General features: G+C 43.2%; 1 protein-coding gene across 2 annotated transcripts; it reads right to left on the bottom strand.

The window, feature by feature from the left end:
- Positions 1 to 866: 866 nt before the first annotated feature.
- LOC115790535 (flotillin-2) lies at positions 867 to 14,043 on the bottom strand. 2 transcript variants are annotated; one of them, XM_030744331.1, is made up of 11 exons: positions 13,833 to 14,043; positions 11,329 to 11,410; positions 9,668 to 9,758; positions 8,609 to 8,732; positions 7,626 to 7,744; positions 5,331 to 5,444; positions 5,124 to 5,243; positions 4,631 to 4,845; positions 3,099 to 3,282; positions 1,906 to 2,055; positions 867 to 1,673 (listed from the first exon to the last, which is right to left on the bottom strand). In XM_030744331.1, the coding sequence occupies exons 1-11, from the start codon at positions 13,879 to 13,881 to the stop codon at positions 1,641 to 1,643; spliced, it is 1,281 nt and encodes a 426-aa protein (XP_030600191.1). In that variant the 5' UTR covers positions 13,882 to 14,043; the 3' UTR covers positions 867 to 1,640. The 2 variants fall into 2 exon arrangements, with proteins under 2 accessions (XP_030600191.1, XP_030600192.1); XM_030744332.1 differs by lacking the exon at positions 11,329 to 11,410.
- Between the last annotated feature and the right edge of the window lie 214 nt (positions 14,044 to 14,257).

The following is a 14,257-nucleotide window of genomic DNA, read 5'->3' as shown; positions in this document are numbered from 1 at the left end:
GAGAGTGAGCAGACTCTATTGGATACAGATGGATGACATGCAGCAGGAGCACACTTATGACCATTTGAGACACATAAAGTGTGACGAAAGTGAAAATAAGAGACTGAGAAAAAAAAAAAAGCATCAACAACAATAATAACAGTCTTCTTTCAATTCCCCCAGACTGTATCATCATCCATACACATAACTACTCAAACCAAGCATCCCTGCCAGGTCTCACTCAGGTCGTCTGGAAGCATGAGTGGATGGAAATATGCTGAACGAGGACGGCTTCTGAAAGCTGCCGCAGTGGATTTACACCTCAAAACAAAGAAGCTCTGTGACAGTTACAAACAGCAATCATTTCTAATAGATATAACATCATTTATGATAAGTCTGATAAGCACCCAGCTAAAACATCATTGTATATCTGATGCCACAGTTAAGAAAACTAATCACTGCAGATATGTACAAACAGAAAGGAGCATCTCTAAAAAGGTGACGTTTGGTTTGTTGACACACTGTTGAACATGGCTTGGCATCTATAAGTAACTGGTGTCAAATTAAACATCCTGTCAAATGCACAATCCCTCCTTCAGATAAACAAAGCCAGCCTGTTTGTATTTGGCATCACTGTTTGGCCTTTCATTTCCTAAATCTAATATTTTCACAACATAAACATTTTCCTTTCTCTGAGCCGGTCATTTTCCCTGTGATCCTCGTCCCTCTTTCATTTCTACTTTCAATCAAGGCCAAAATCAGGAGCTACATTTTACATTAAAACTATATATATATATATATATATATATATATATATATATATATATATATATATATATATATATATATATATATATATATATATATATATATATATATATACACACACATACATACATAAATACATACATAAATAAAAGGTCACACACATTACAAGCTAACCACATTAGCACAAGGATTTGCTACCCGTTTCCATGTCAGCATATAAATGACAGTAAAATGTGTCATGCTTCAGATCGACAGTTTGTGGAGAATCAAACTTCATTCAGAGGGAAACAAAAACAGATCGAAGGTGGAAATTTGAGCAGTTCAAGGTGGCTTCTTTTTTTTCAGACTGAGAGCACCTTTGTCTCAACTTCTGAGACACAAAACAGTGTTTGGTAAAAATTACAACATGTAGCACATACAGGGAAAAGACTGAGATTATCCAGGGATACAGACGTCTCACAAGAAAGAGGTATGCAACTTAACAAAAGGCCTGAAACACACAAAGTGTACAAACTGGCCTCAGTGTATAATTACCAAAGAGTAGGTGTTATGATATAATAAATAACAAATATAACCTGCTTCAGCTTTCAGTCTAATATCAGCACTCTTGTTCATTTATGTTTTATACAAGCCAGCCAATAAATACAATTCAAACACATCAAATAAATATAAATCACAAAATATTCCAGTTTAAACAGAAAATAAATCTTTGAATGAGCAGCAGTGCATGCAGATTTTCTGGTCCTGTATAAAGTAAGGCACCAGAGGTTTCCAAAATTCACTTGGTATACAGAGTATACGTATAAAACAACAAAAATCTTCAAGTGTAGTAAAGGCAGTCTATGAGAGTGCATACAGAGACTGGAATCATGTGTAGTCTTCAGTTCTCAGGCTTAAGAGCTGGTCACCTTCTGCAACAGAGGGATCTGTCAAAGAAAAGAACACGTTACTGATCCTGGTGTTCTTCACTGAAGCTCAGCTTCTTTTAGGCTCATCCCAACACGGCTCCAGCTGTTTCTAAATTACATCCACACTAAGATGAGACTTTAATTTTGACCATATATCTATGAAACTGCCTCTAAATAAGTGCTGATTCAAAAAGGTTGCTATGAACACGTCTTAGTAGTGTCAGACATTTATAAAAGCTAAAGACGTTACCTTTGACAAATCCACTCCAGTGAGCGCATTGACAGACACAGGAAGTTCAGCCAAAAGCCGGTTCACCTCGCCCGTCACGCGGCTGCCCTCCCCACTAAGAATGACGATCTCATTCGTCTTGGCTAAGGGCGCGGCCACTTTGGAAGCAATCTGCAAAAACATTGTTAAAAGTTTACAGGAAATAATAAAGATCTGGGTTTATGTGATACATGAGAATACCTTGAAGGAAAATACTTTCCTCTGGTGAACGTTTCTACCTGGACAAACTTGTCAAATAAACCATGACGACACTTTTCCAGGTCCTTAATCAAAGCTCTATCACTAAACTTAAAACAGCTGGTAGGCTGATTTTTCAAAAATTAGTCACAGCCACTTCCAGACTTTAGCTAAGCGGAGCCAACTGTCCTGAGATGGTTGGCTCGTGGCTGTCAGACAAGGCAAGATCATCAGGTTTTGGGAATCTGTCCTTGTGCCTCCACGGTGTGTGCTGGGTCTTGAATTTCATTTTGAGGAAGTGGGCAGTCCAAGTCAAAGGAGGGAAATCTGGCAGGTGGTGAGCATGGCACCTGTTCAGGCTGTTTCTGCTGAATGTCTCAGACCTTATAGTAGATCTCAGCACTCTCACCCGAGGAATCAAGTCAAGGAGCATAATTTTGAATTTACAGAAACAAACAGGAACAGCAGCTAACACCTGATGACATCTTTGAGCTCGATCACCGTGTACTCTAAAAACTGCTGTTCGTACTCTGGATTGTAGACGGAGACACGGCTCTCATCACCGAGTGAGTTTGGCACAGAAGATGAAATGCCAGCAGAAGTCGACGTTTGCTTTCTGTACAAGGTGAGGTCGACAGCAGGAGCGCTGGGAGCACTGCAAAGGTGCACCATGAGCAAGAAGGAAAGTCTGGCCAAATAAAATCGGTCCCTTTTCTTTTTAATGGAGTTATGATACTTTATGACCTCACATCCTTTAACTCTTAGTAATACAGTTTGTATCAGTGTGTTTTTGCTAGGGTGAGGAAAAATGTGTTAAGCTCATGTGGACATAAAAACATGGCTGATATGGGGTTCATGCATTAACCTGCTGGGAACCTAGCACTGGGAAGCATCACCCAGTGCTAGGTTCATGCGTATTATACAACATAAGAGTCAGACTGTGTTTGAGGAGCTGTAGGAACACCTGTGTGTGTTACCTTAGGCAGGGCCTCGAGGACCAGAGCGGTCTTAGCTGCCTCTCCGTACTGCTCGTAGGCCTCGGCCTTCAGCCTCATCTTCTCTGCCTCCGCCTTTCCCACCGCTTTGATGGAGCAAGCCTCCGCCTCACCGAGCTTTTTGATCGTCTCTGCCTCGGCCTGGGCAATCAGCACTTTCTTCAGTCTGAAGCAGGGAAACAGACTCATTAAAAGAACTCGTCTTTGCTGTAATCAAGAACACTTCCTGAGTGGGGAGGAGTGCAGCTTTTTGACACAACATGCTGCTTAGTGATGTGCCATGTGTTAAAGGACACGTATCATGCAAAGTCCACTTTTTTAGCCCTTAAATACATTTTGTTGTGTACTTTCAGTGTGTAGCAGTGAAGGAAATTTAAATGCATTCTGTTCCAGTGCTGCGTAGATATCTTTATATTCTTTCTGGGTCATATTTTTCAGGCTGTTCAGTTTTCTCTAGTCCCTGTGATGTTTTCTGTCCTGTGACGTCACAGTATTTGCCTTGGAACTGCTAAACATGGGCATGGACATCTGGCTTAACGAATTCGTGAATCCACCATTTTTTTTCTTTGTAGTCCAAGTTCAGTCATGCCAAAGTTGAAAGTAGACAAGTCAAAATGTTCGTTCGTTGGGTGTATTAACCCCCCCCCCCTCCCCCGGCATCAGAGCCTGCTCGATGTGCCTGTTTCTCTGCCGGTAGATAATCGTGTTCCTGCTATCAAACTACAAAAATGGCCAAACGGGGTGGAGTGGAATGCTCTGCAACCTGGGGGGGGGGGGCAGGGCGTGAAATGTCTCATTCACATTTAAAGAGACCACACCAAAACGAGCTGCTCTAAGACTCAGAACAGGTGTAAACGAGGGGTCTGTGGAGCTGCAATAACGAGGAATTCAGACCAAAGCATTGCAGTTCTACTTTATAAAGACCTCAATGAATGATTTACATATGAAAAAGAAGGATTTAAAAGCATGATATGTGTCCTTTAAGCTGTCTTCACACACACACACTTGGGATAATTTAACAATCCTGGGATATTTTCTACGGTTTTCCTTTCTCACACAAAGCACATAGTAGGATGTCATCTGCTTCAAAGCCCTTCACACTGCATCTACCACAGGCAGAAGCACAGGAATATCAGCCATTCACACATCACTGCAACCTACAGACTTTTTCCTAGTGAGCACCTGGGAATTATGTGAGACACTTTACCGAGGAAACACTTGATGGAAGAAAAACATTCATGGTCTACTTTTTTAATTACAAGTTTTTAACCTGGAAATATGGATTCTAGTTTTAAAATGCAACCATGTTAGTTACCTAAATCCAAACCTTCCAGGTGTTTGTTTTGCAGGATACTGCAAAATACTGTTATCATCTATCTATCCATCATCCATCCATCATCCATCCTCTGCATGATGTCTAAAAAACTAAACAGTTTAGTTTTGTCAGATTTTGGAATTTCTACTCATTTTCATTTCAAAATCTCCTAAATCCAACTAAATGCCTTTTTACTCACTTCTCGCCCTCAGCCAGCTGCTGCATTTTATAGGCCTCAGCCTCAGCAGGCCTCTTCACAGTGGCGATGAGCTCTTTGTCTGTCCGGTCAATCTCCTTCTCCTCAATCGTGATCTCTTTCTTCCTCTGTACCACTTGGATCTCAATCTCCTCCAGCCGGATCTTCTGCTGCTCTTTGGCAGCCTGCAGCTCATATGCCAGCTGGGCCTCTGCTTTCTGAAGACATCAGCAGAGAGACTGTGAGCAGTGTGGTTTTTGTTCATTTTAATTGATTATTTCATGTGTTATTCTGATCATCTAACTGAAGATTTGAGGTAAACTGTTTGCAGAGCAGTGATTTCATACAGACTGGTATTTATATTCTTCAGTGTACTTTTAGGGGGCAGCCATAAGCAAGGCTAAAGCTGTGCCACCACCAGTGTTATTAATACCAAGGATTTTTTGAATTGTGTGCAGTGAACTTTTCAATTCCAACTGAAAACTCAGGTACCAACCCTTGCATTGACTTCTTGGTTGAACGAAGCTTTCTGCAACTCCAGCTCTCGTTTGGAGTCGGCCATCTTGGTGTCGGCCTGGAATTTAACATCCATCATCTCCTTCTTGCATTCTGCTTCCTACAGAGATGATAAAGAAATAAAGCTGTGATCAGCTGGTCTTTGTGCACAACATAATCCACTTCAAACCTGCCAGAGTTTCTTTACCCGTATCCCAGCATCCCTCTCTGCCTCGGCGACACCAATGTCTGCATCCCTCTGGACGGCTGCAATCTGGGTCTTCCCAAGGGAGCTCAGGTAGTCCAGTTTATCATACACATCCTGTGAAGACAGACAAACAAGCAAACAAAGCTATAAGCAACACAGCTTAGCATCCTGTCAACACAGAACCACAGGAGACTTCTAATTCAGCTGGGTGCGACGTATACAGCAATCTTTCCCAGTTAATGAAGTGATTAACAAGGTCATGAAGCCAAAATATAAAACAAATATAAAAGGCTGGGCCTTTGTGGATCCAGGAGAGCAGATGATAGGAACTGAGAGAGGAACTGTGGGATTGCATGAGGAACTCAGGAGTATGTGTGGGTGGCGCAGGACATGTATGAGGACAGAGAGGTGGAAGGTGACAGATGGATTCAAGGTGGAGGTGGGATTACATCAGGGATCTGTTCGGAGCCCCTTTTTGTTTGCAGTGGTGATGGACAGGCTGACAGATGAGGTTGTGATCTGTAGTGAGAGCGGGGAGCAGGTGGAGGAGAGCCTGGAGAGCTGAAGGTATGCTCTGGAGAGAAGAGGAGAGTAGAAGTGAGACAGAATACAGGTGTGTGAATGAGAGGGAGGCAGGTGTGACAGTGAAGCTGTGAGGAGCAGAGGCAGTGAAGGACAGCATGCAGGCAGGGTGGAGTGGGTGGAGACAGGGACAGAGTATCAGGGGTGATTTGTGACAGAAGGAGAGCAGGAAGGTTTATAAGATGGTAGTGAGACCTGCTGTGATGGTGGCAGAGTTGAAGGTGTTGTTTTTCGTGGGGGGTAACAGGATTAGAAATGAGTGCATCAGAGGGACAGCTCAGGGTGAACAGTTCAGAAATAAAGAAAGGTGAGGCTGACATGGTTGGGACATGTGCAGAGGAGGGAGAATGGATATACTGGATAAAGGATGTTGAAGATGGCACTGACAGGCAGGAGGAAAAGAGGAAGACCTCAGAGAAGGAGGAGGCAGAGGAGGATGCTGGGGATAGGGTGAGATGGAGGCACATGATCCATTCTGGAGAGCCCTAAAGGGTGTGGCTGAAAGACGAAGGAGAAGAAAGGCTGGACCAAAGAGAAGAAGGTGATCACTTTCACATGCACTGCAATCAGTCACCACAAAGACAATAGTTTAGTTTGTCTGAGTCAGATTTGATGTTTGATGAGAAAATGTCCCAATGTCCCATTCTGCCATCACAGATGTGTCTAGTTTCAAATACAGGAATCTTACATGTGTGCTGGCAGATTATTGATTTCTTCAGGTGTGAACACAAACAAATCATAGATTAGAAATTCAACATAACATCAAAATGAGCAGAGACGCCCAGACCTCCCCCGCCACCTCCCCTAGCTCATCCAGGGGGTACACCAAAGCATTCCCAGGCCAACCAAGAGATACAACCTTTCCACCTTACAACCTTTTCTGCCCCGGGGACTCTTCCCAATTGCACATGCCCAAAACAACTCTTCTGAGAGGCATCCAGGGTTCCATTTACTCACCTCTCAGAGGAAGGTAATCTCCTCTAGTTGTATCCGCAGTTTCATTTTTCTTCTTGCTATCCACTACAATCAGTGTAACCCCAATGCTGCAAAAATCCACCCAGTACAGCATTTCCCCCGTTTTCTCTCACAGATGTACTGTTACTACGGTAGATGCTCATATTAAACATGACCAGCATATCTACAGTAATACCTGTGAGACAGACCGCTCTAAATGCTCAGTTTCACTGTTTTTTTAATGTGGCTCTGTTGGTGTCACTGAGTGGAAATGCTTAATCCCGTCACAGCTTCACCTGCAAACACAGCTGCCACACCCACCGCCGCTCCTGTTAGTGAGGGTGGGTGGGTGGGTGGGTGGTTTTAGTGTTTAAGAGAGGGTGGCCTTAAACACTAAAACAGCTTGTTGGAAACAGAGGCTGAGCTGAGGGGCTCTTTTATTTTTTAGACTCCACTTTTTACCACTGCTCATTTGATGTTCCTACTAAAACTGAACTCTGCTGACCTACATGAAAGTGTCACTGAGCCCTCTCACAGGTGCTGAAGAAGCATATGTACTAGTTTACTAGTTTACTCCTATTACAAGCCTGTTACAAGTCTCGACACATGCTCTCTTTGTATTGAAGTCAGAGTCTGTGTTGTACTGCTGTGGCCTTTCTTATCTACATGAGCCTTTTCCTCAGGTAGTCTTATCACTGGAGTTAGAGGATGAAGTCAGAGTTATTGCTGCTGTAACCTCTCAAAGCCTCGTTAACTCACCTTAATGGTAAAGCTCAGAATCTCAATGCCCATCCTGCCAACGTCAGGAGCTGCTACGTCCCTCACCAGTTTGGCAAACTGATCCCTGTCCTGATAGATCTGCTCCACCGTCAGAGTACCTGCAGCAGACAGACATTAATGTCTTTATGCACAAGTCAGGTCTGTGCTGTGAACTTTCATTCTTGGTCTAAATGTCCATGAAAACGTTGGTAACAGCAAACCTAATCAGGTCCTTAAATCATCTGCACTCAGCTCGACATTTTAAAGAAGCTAACAAAGGAAATGTGGCTAAAGCTAAAGCTAGCCAAAGCTCAGAGGCAGCAGCCTCGGTATGTGCAGTCAGAGGATCGAAGCACTTCTGAAGAAAATTATAGAGACAAGTGAAAAAGGGAAATGGGTTACTGTCCTGTTATGAACATAAGTACCTGACACTTGCTTTATTACATGAGTCACAAAGATATGTCAGGTAAAGGTGGGTGTGATTATTTGCACTGCTTTCCAGTAACAGAACACTTTATTTTCAGTAGTTTAAGTGACAGAAGATTATTTAAGTTCCTGCAGATTGGAGAAAAATGTAAAGTTTAATCATTTCTTTTATTTGATTTTTGTTTATATGTGTTGTCAGCAGCAGGTCACACCTAGAAAACTGCAAAGGGTACAGCTCTAATACTTAGTAACACTTTACTACTCTAAGGACTCTAATTCAGCACTCAAAGAGTCATTAGGTTTGCTTCCACACATCCTGATTAGCTGTACCATAAAGGCAGGGACTACACCAATAATGAATTCATTCATACTTTGCTTCTTTTCCTCTGTTGTATAAATCTTTTGGTTTTGGTAAGTTGGTTGGAAAACAGAAACATGTGTAGACGTTACTCTGGACAACAAATAAATAAATAAATAACCAAGAAAATAACCAGGATACTGAATTCATTTCTTTCTGAAAGTATTGTTGCTGCTGTGGTGGTGGTAAGTGCCCACACCTAGAATGGAGCGCAGATGTCCCTCCAAAGTCTGCAGCAGCACACCTTTGATCTCCATGATTGATTTACCCAGAAACTGCTCACACGCTACAGCCAGCAGGTCCTGCTCCGTCATCACTTTCACCTGATGGAGACACAGGTTCAGAGTCAGGTCCTCACACCAAACTTTCCACACCGAGCAGCAGATTCTGCCTCATCACTGCAACTTGAAACAATCAAGCAAAGTGAACCTGAAGAAAAAAAAGTTTTAGTGTGTTTGTCCAAAGCATTACAGCATTACATAAATCTGGACACCAAAAATAGCACTTTCATATGCTTTAACTTTGTTTGACCAGGCACTGTCCCACATACACACTTTTCTCTAGCCAATTATCAGAGGACAGATAAAACTCCAGGTTAAGTTTTCCATCACTGATGTTGAACCGGTGCAGTTTTGTTAGTGAGGCTATGATCCATCCCATCAGAGTCAGGGTTCTAGCTAGCGCCTGACCGCCTGGCGCTGCACCTCGTTGAGGTTCCGTCACGCCTGGCTGAGAATTTCCGGTGTTATATACCAGAACAGATCGCCGTCATCACAGTCAGCTGGCGGCGAGGCCGTTCGGTACGTGATTCTGGGTTCTGGCTAGAACCCTGAAAGTCAGTTAAAGGAAAAAGTTCCTGAACAAAAACAAGACTTTAGATTGTAATTGAAACTGCCAGCTGACCCCCTAACAGATTTATTAGCCCACCACCCACAGCTGCCATAAATTAACGGTATTGGTCAATGCTTAATCCACCAGTATGCGGAAGCTCTTTAATCACAATCACAATTAATGCTAAATTATATTTACTGTTATTATCCATGAATTCTCTCATTTACTGTTTTACATAAAGATGATTTTTTTATTAAGATGCCAAATTCCAGTTATTTATTTACAGAACGAAACACGAGTTTTAGTGGCTGAAGTGGTTCATTAAGTATGCTAAAGTTACTGTTCATCCATCCATCATCATATCATAGGGACACATTTCAGTAACTATCCCAGGATTCCCAGAGGAGACACTGGGAGGTGGTCTCACCTGAGCCACCCCTGTGACAGTGATGGCTACTCCTTCTGCTGTCTCCACATCCTCACATCGTGGCTGCAGAGTCATTATCTCCAGGCTTAGCCTGCAGCGACAAACAAAGGCACATTTATTAGGCTGCTGGTCCTGCCTGAGGGCTTTGAAATAATAAGAGCAGGCTGTGGACCCTTTAAATATTTAACACTAAGAGTTTTCCTGCCTCAGAATGGGCCTCTGGGGGGCAAACTATATAAAGAGCCCCTTCATACCTCTATTTTTGAAGTTGCTAATTTTGATGTTGCTGCACCTCATTTTTCCACAATGACTGGCTGCACGTCTACTGTATATCAATTTGTATTGAACACGATTGTAAAAGAGATTTAAAATTTCAAGGAGCACTTTACACTGGTTAAATAAAAGTTTAATAAAATTTAAAAAAAAAACACTAGCAAAAATTTTCTTTCCCCAGCAACTCACAACAGATGAACAGGTGTCTTCCTGTGTAAAAAGTTCTTCCTCCCCACTGTCTCATTTATAGGGGATCACCTGACTGCTGGGCTTCTCTCTGACATCGTCTTTACCTCCAAACGTGAAGCACTTGAGGAGACTGTTTCTTTTTAGGGAGAAGAGGCTTTCTCCTGCAGCCCTTCCAAACCAGCCATAGTTGTTCAGTCTTTATATAATTGTGCTGTCGTGAACTTTAACATGTTTCATGCATACTGAGGCCTGTAGAGTCTGAGATTTAGCTCTCCTGTTTTTGGTAGTTTCTCTGAGCTTTGTACGGTCAGACCTTGGGATGAATCTGCTGGGACGTCGTCTCCTGAATAACTGTGTTAACACACCTGAATGCTCCAGACCAACAAACTGCCAAAACACCTGCTGCTATAGAGGTGCTCACACATGCTGATGATCAGTTAGTCAGGTACATTGGATTTGCAGCACCTGGCTTTATTCCTATGGAAGTGAGAGCGTACCTTTTTTTTTTTTTTCCCACGACTGTAAATAAAACTGAATTGAACTGTATTGAATTCAGGGTGGATCCCTCCTGCTAATTCACATTTCCACACAGCTGTCCAATGACTGTACTTGTTTGCCAAAGAGTCTGTTTACACTGTCCACATGCAGCTGTGTTTTGTTCCATTTCACAGCTCATTCAGACACAGTTCAACACAGAGTTGAAGCAGCACATCGATGCTGCACATCAAAGCATTTCACTACTCACAGCCATCTCATTTATCCAACATTTTTTCATCTGTAAATCATTTCTGCAGTAATACCAAATATTACAATCGTGCATTACAAACCAAATGATGTCATAAAGCGTTTCACAGTGTGTTTGGTTCATTTCTGTGTCAAATATAAATCCTGCAACTCAGGCAAAAAAATGATCTGAGAAATGTACGTTTCTTCGGACAGTGCACACCGAGAGAGCAGAATACATTTAGTTGTCAGTAACACTACACCACTCATGTGAGTGGAAATGTTTGTATATAATAAACTGGAAACACAGTGTGTGTAACATGAGACAGAGTGTGAGAGAACAGCTTCCTGACTGCATGCAGATAATGGCACTGACTTTCCTGTGGTGATTTTTTTCAGCTGTGGTCTAATTAGAAAGCTTGCTCCAAATTATATGTCAACATAACATTACATCACTGCTTCTGGTACACAGTCACCTTTGGGCGTCTGAGATGAGCCACCAAGCCCAGGCCCATCCTCCCACCACGTAGATTTTATCATCAGAGCCACAACAACCACCTGAGGAGAGAGGACAGCACCATGAGGACACTTCAGTAAATCTCTGACCACAACAAGAAATGAGAGCGAACAACAGGAACGGCAAAACTCAGTCAAAGGATCTACACTGAGCTCTGTGAGGATGGTCCTTATTAACCCTTTTTAACATGTTTTTAGAAAAGTGGTTTACAAGTATGATTATTATTATTACACTACTTTAAGTAAACAGCTTGTTTAAAACCTGTCATGTGTAAAAGCCACAGGAAAACCAAATGAGTTATTGTGATAGTTCTATTTGATCCAGCTGTGTTCTCAGGCAGAGGAAATAAACACATACAGCTGTTTCAGAGAGTTACTGAACAGCTGTACATTCTTCTTTTTTACGTCCCAAGAGCCAATTTTGACTACAGGGGATCGGACCACCATGGCCTCCACTTCCAACCAACATACTGCCTCACTTACAGCCCCTCTTGTAGGCAGTGGGCCCACAGAGGGACATTTGGGTGGGACTCAGAGTCAGAGCCCACTGAGGGCAGTCTGACTAGGAAGCCTCCTGGATGTCTCCAAGGTGATTCCAACTGGGAGGAGACTCCAGGGCAGACCGAGGTCGTGCTGAAGAGAATATGTCTTCTCGGATCATCTCGGGGTCCGTGTGCCCATCTCTGTTCTGTGACCACACGGACTCGTCCACAGAGCATTTACATTATCAGGCACCAATACACATGCACCCCCAAGCAGCAGACTTCAAAGAAGGCTGACAGCCATGAATACTCGGCCTTGGTGTTTCCAGCTGTCTCTGCAACAGAGTACAATCAAGGCTCAAGACTGCCACCCCCACGCCCCCCGATCCAGAACAGATCCAGTGGTTTACATATGTGGCTCGGGCCATTGTTATGCAGCACAATATTGTCTCCATAGTGGATTTTTTTTTATTATTATGCTCCTCACTACACAGTTGAAAATAAACAGCTGGGGCTGTGTGGTAATGCAGTGGTTGGCTCTGGACCTTTCTGTGTGGAGTTTCTGTGTCCTCCCTGTTCCTGGTTTCCTCCAGTTTTCTCACATAGTCCAAAGACATGTCAGGTTAAGCAGTGAGGCTAAATTGGCTGTAGGTGTGGATCTAATTTCTGTGTTAGCGCTGTGATGGGCTAGCACACCACTCACTCAACGCTGGCTCCACCCAGCTGTGACCCCGGCCGGACAAACTGTTAATGAAACGGACATTTATCTAGTGCTTTTTAAAGATGTCCTTTTCCCCTTAGTGAAGATCTTCATATAAAAATGTTCTTCAGGTTGTACAGTTTGTTTTCAATGTTAAACCTGTACAGTCCATCTGAAGTATATGGGGGTTCTTTTCCCTGATTTCTCTCAAATTCATCATAAAGCAGCTACACTTGGTGAGGACGAGGAAACCTGTTACCTTTCCGTACACCATGCTCATTAACAGAGGTGGAAGATGCAGTTACATTATTTACTTAATTAAAACTGCGGGCAGCACGGTGGCGTGACGGGCAGCACTACTGCCTCACAGCTAGAATGACATCTAGCTGTGGTTTGATTCCACCTCAGCCCGGGCGTCTCTGTGTGGAGTTTGCATGTTCTCCCCGTGTCTGCGTGGGTTTCCTCCCACAGTCCAGAGACATGCAGTTAGTGGGGTTAGGTTAACTGGTCACTCTAAATTGCCCACAGGTGTGAATGGTTGGCTGTCTTTCTGTGTTGGCCCTGCGACAGGCTGGCGACCTGTACAGGTGTACCCTGCCTCTCCCCCTATGTCAGCCCCCCCGCGACCCTGAACAGGATAAGCAGAAGAGGATGGATGGATACAAGTCCTGCATGGAAGTTCTTCTACTTGAGAAGAAGTTGATAAAAGTGCAGTAACGTTCAGGTACCCCTGACTCATAGGGTTATATACACTCACCGGCCACTTCATTTCATCTTTAATCATGTGTTTGTGAAACATTCATCTTTAAACTAACCAATTATTGTCACACAGAGGAACAGAAAGGACCATGGCTGCCTTTACTCATTAGCTTTCAAGTACCGTAAATACTCAAGCAGGTAACATTTGTGTATTCGTTCAATTCTTGAATAAATGTACTTTGTTGATTTCCACTATTGCGTATTAATAACCCACATCGGTTATCAATAAAGCATAAAAACACGACTTACTCCAATATCTGGGGTGGCGAGCCAAAGCTTTGCAATCGCATGACCCAAATCACTGCTAACCAGCCTGCTCACCATGATTAGCGTCGCAGTTTTTAAGCTAACTAAGCTCTAATTTATTCACTTTACACGCTGTCTGCTTAGAGAGCGCCGGCTCGCTTTGCTGTTGTAAACAACAACAATAAAAATACCTGGTTTGGTTTTCTAGCTAGTACCGTTAGCTCCTCTCTCACCATCACAGCTAGCTGGCTCCATCAGCACAACGGGAAACACCTACCAGAGACCACCAACGCTTCGTTTGGCCCCACAGTTAGGCAGCTTCCCATGCTGACTCAGGATGAAGAGGAACGGGAAGAAACGGCACACACGGAGTCCGTCACGGAGGTGAAGATGGTGACGGTGATGGCGTTATCTGGGGTTTTAAATGAGCGCGAATCGTGTGTTTAAAGAGCCTTCACGTTCAGCACCACAGCAACAACAACGCAGCCCCGCCCCGCCAGCGACGACGCACTGACGTCATGTTTGTCAACAGCTCGCCTAAAAAAGAAAAGAAAATTATTACCAATAAAAGCAGACGGTCAGGATCAATAAAATAAAAACAATGTTTTGGTCACGTGTCATTGACGTACTACCTTAGTGATAACATCACAGAACTGCTTTAAGACCAAATCTACTGTCGATATTAATGTTGTGGTTCACACG

This window comes from Archocentrus centrarchus, chromosome 13 (genome assembly GCF_007364275.1).
Source record: "Archocentrus centrarchus isolate MPI-CPG fArcCen1 chromosome 13, fArcCen1, whole genome shotgun sequence".
Taxonomy (NCBI): domain Eukaryota; kingdom Metazoa; phylum Chordata; class Actinopteri; order Cichliformes; family Cichlidae; genus Archocentrus; species Archocentrus centrarchus.
This window is presented reverse-complemented; position numbering and strand designations above follow the sequence as displayed.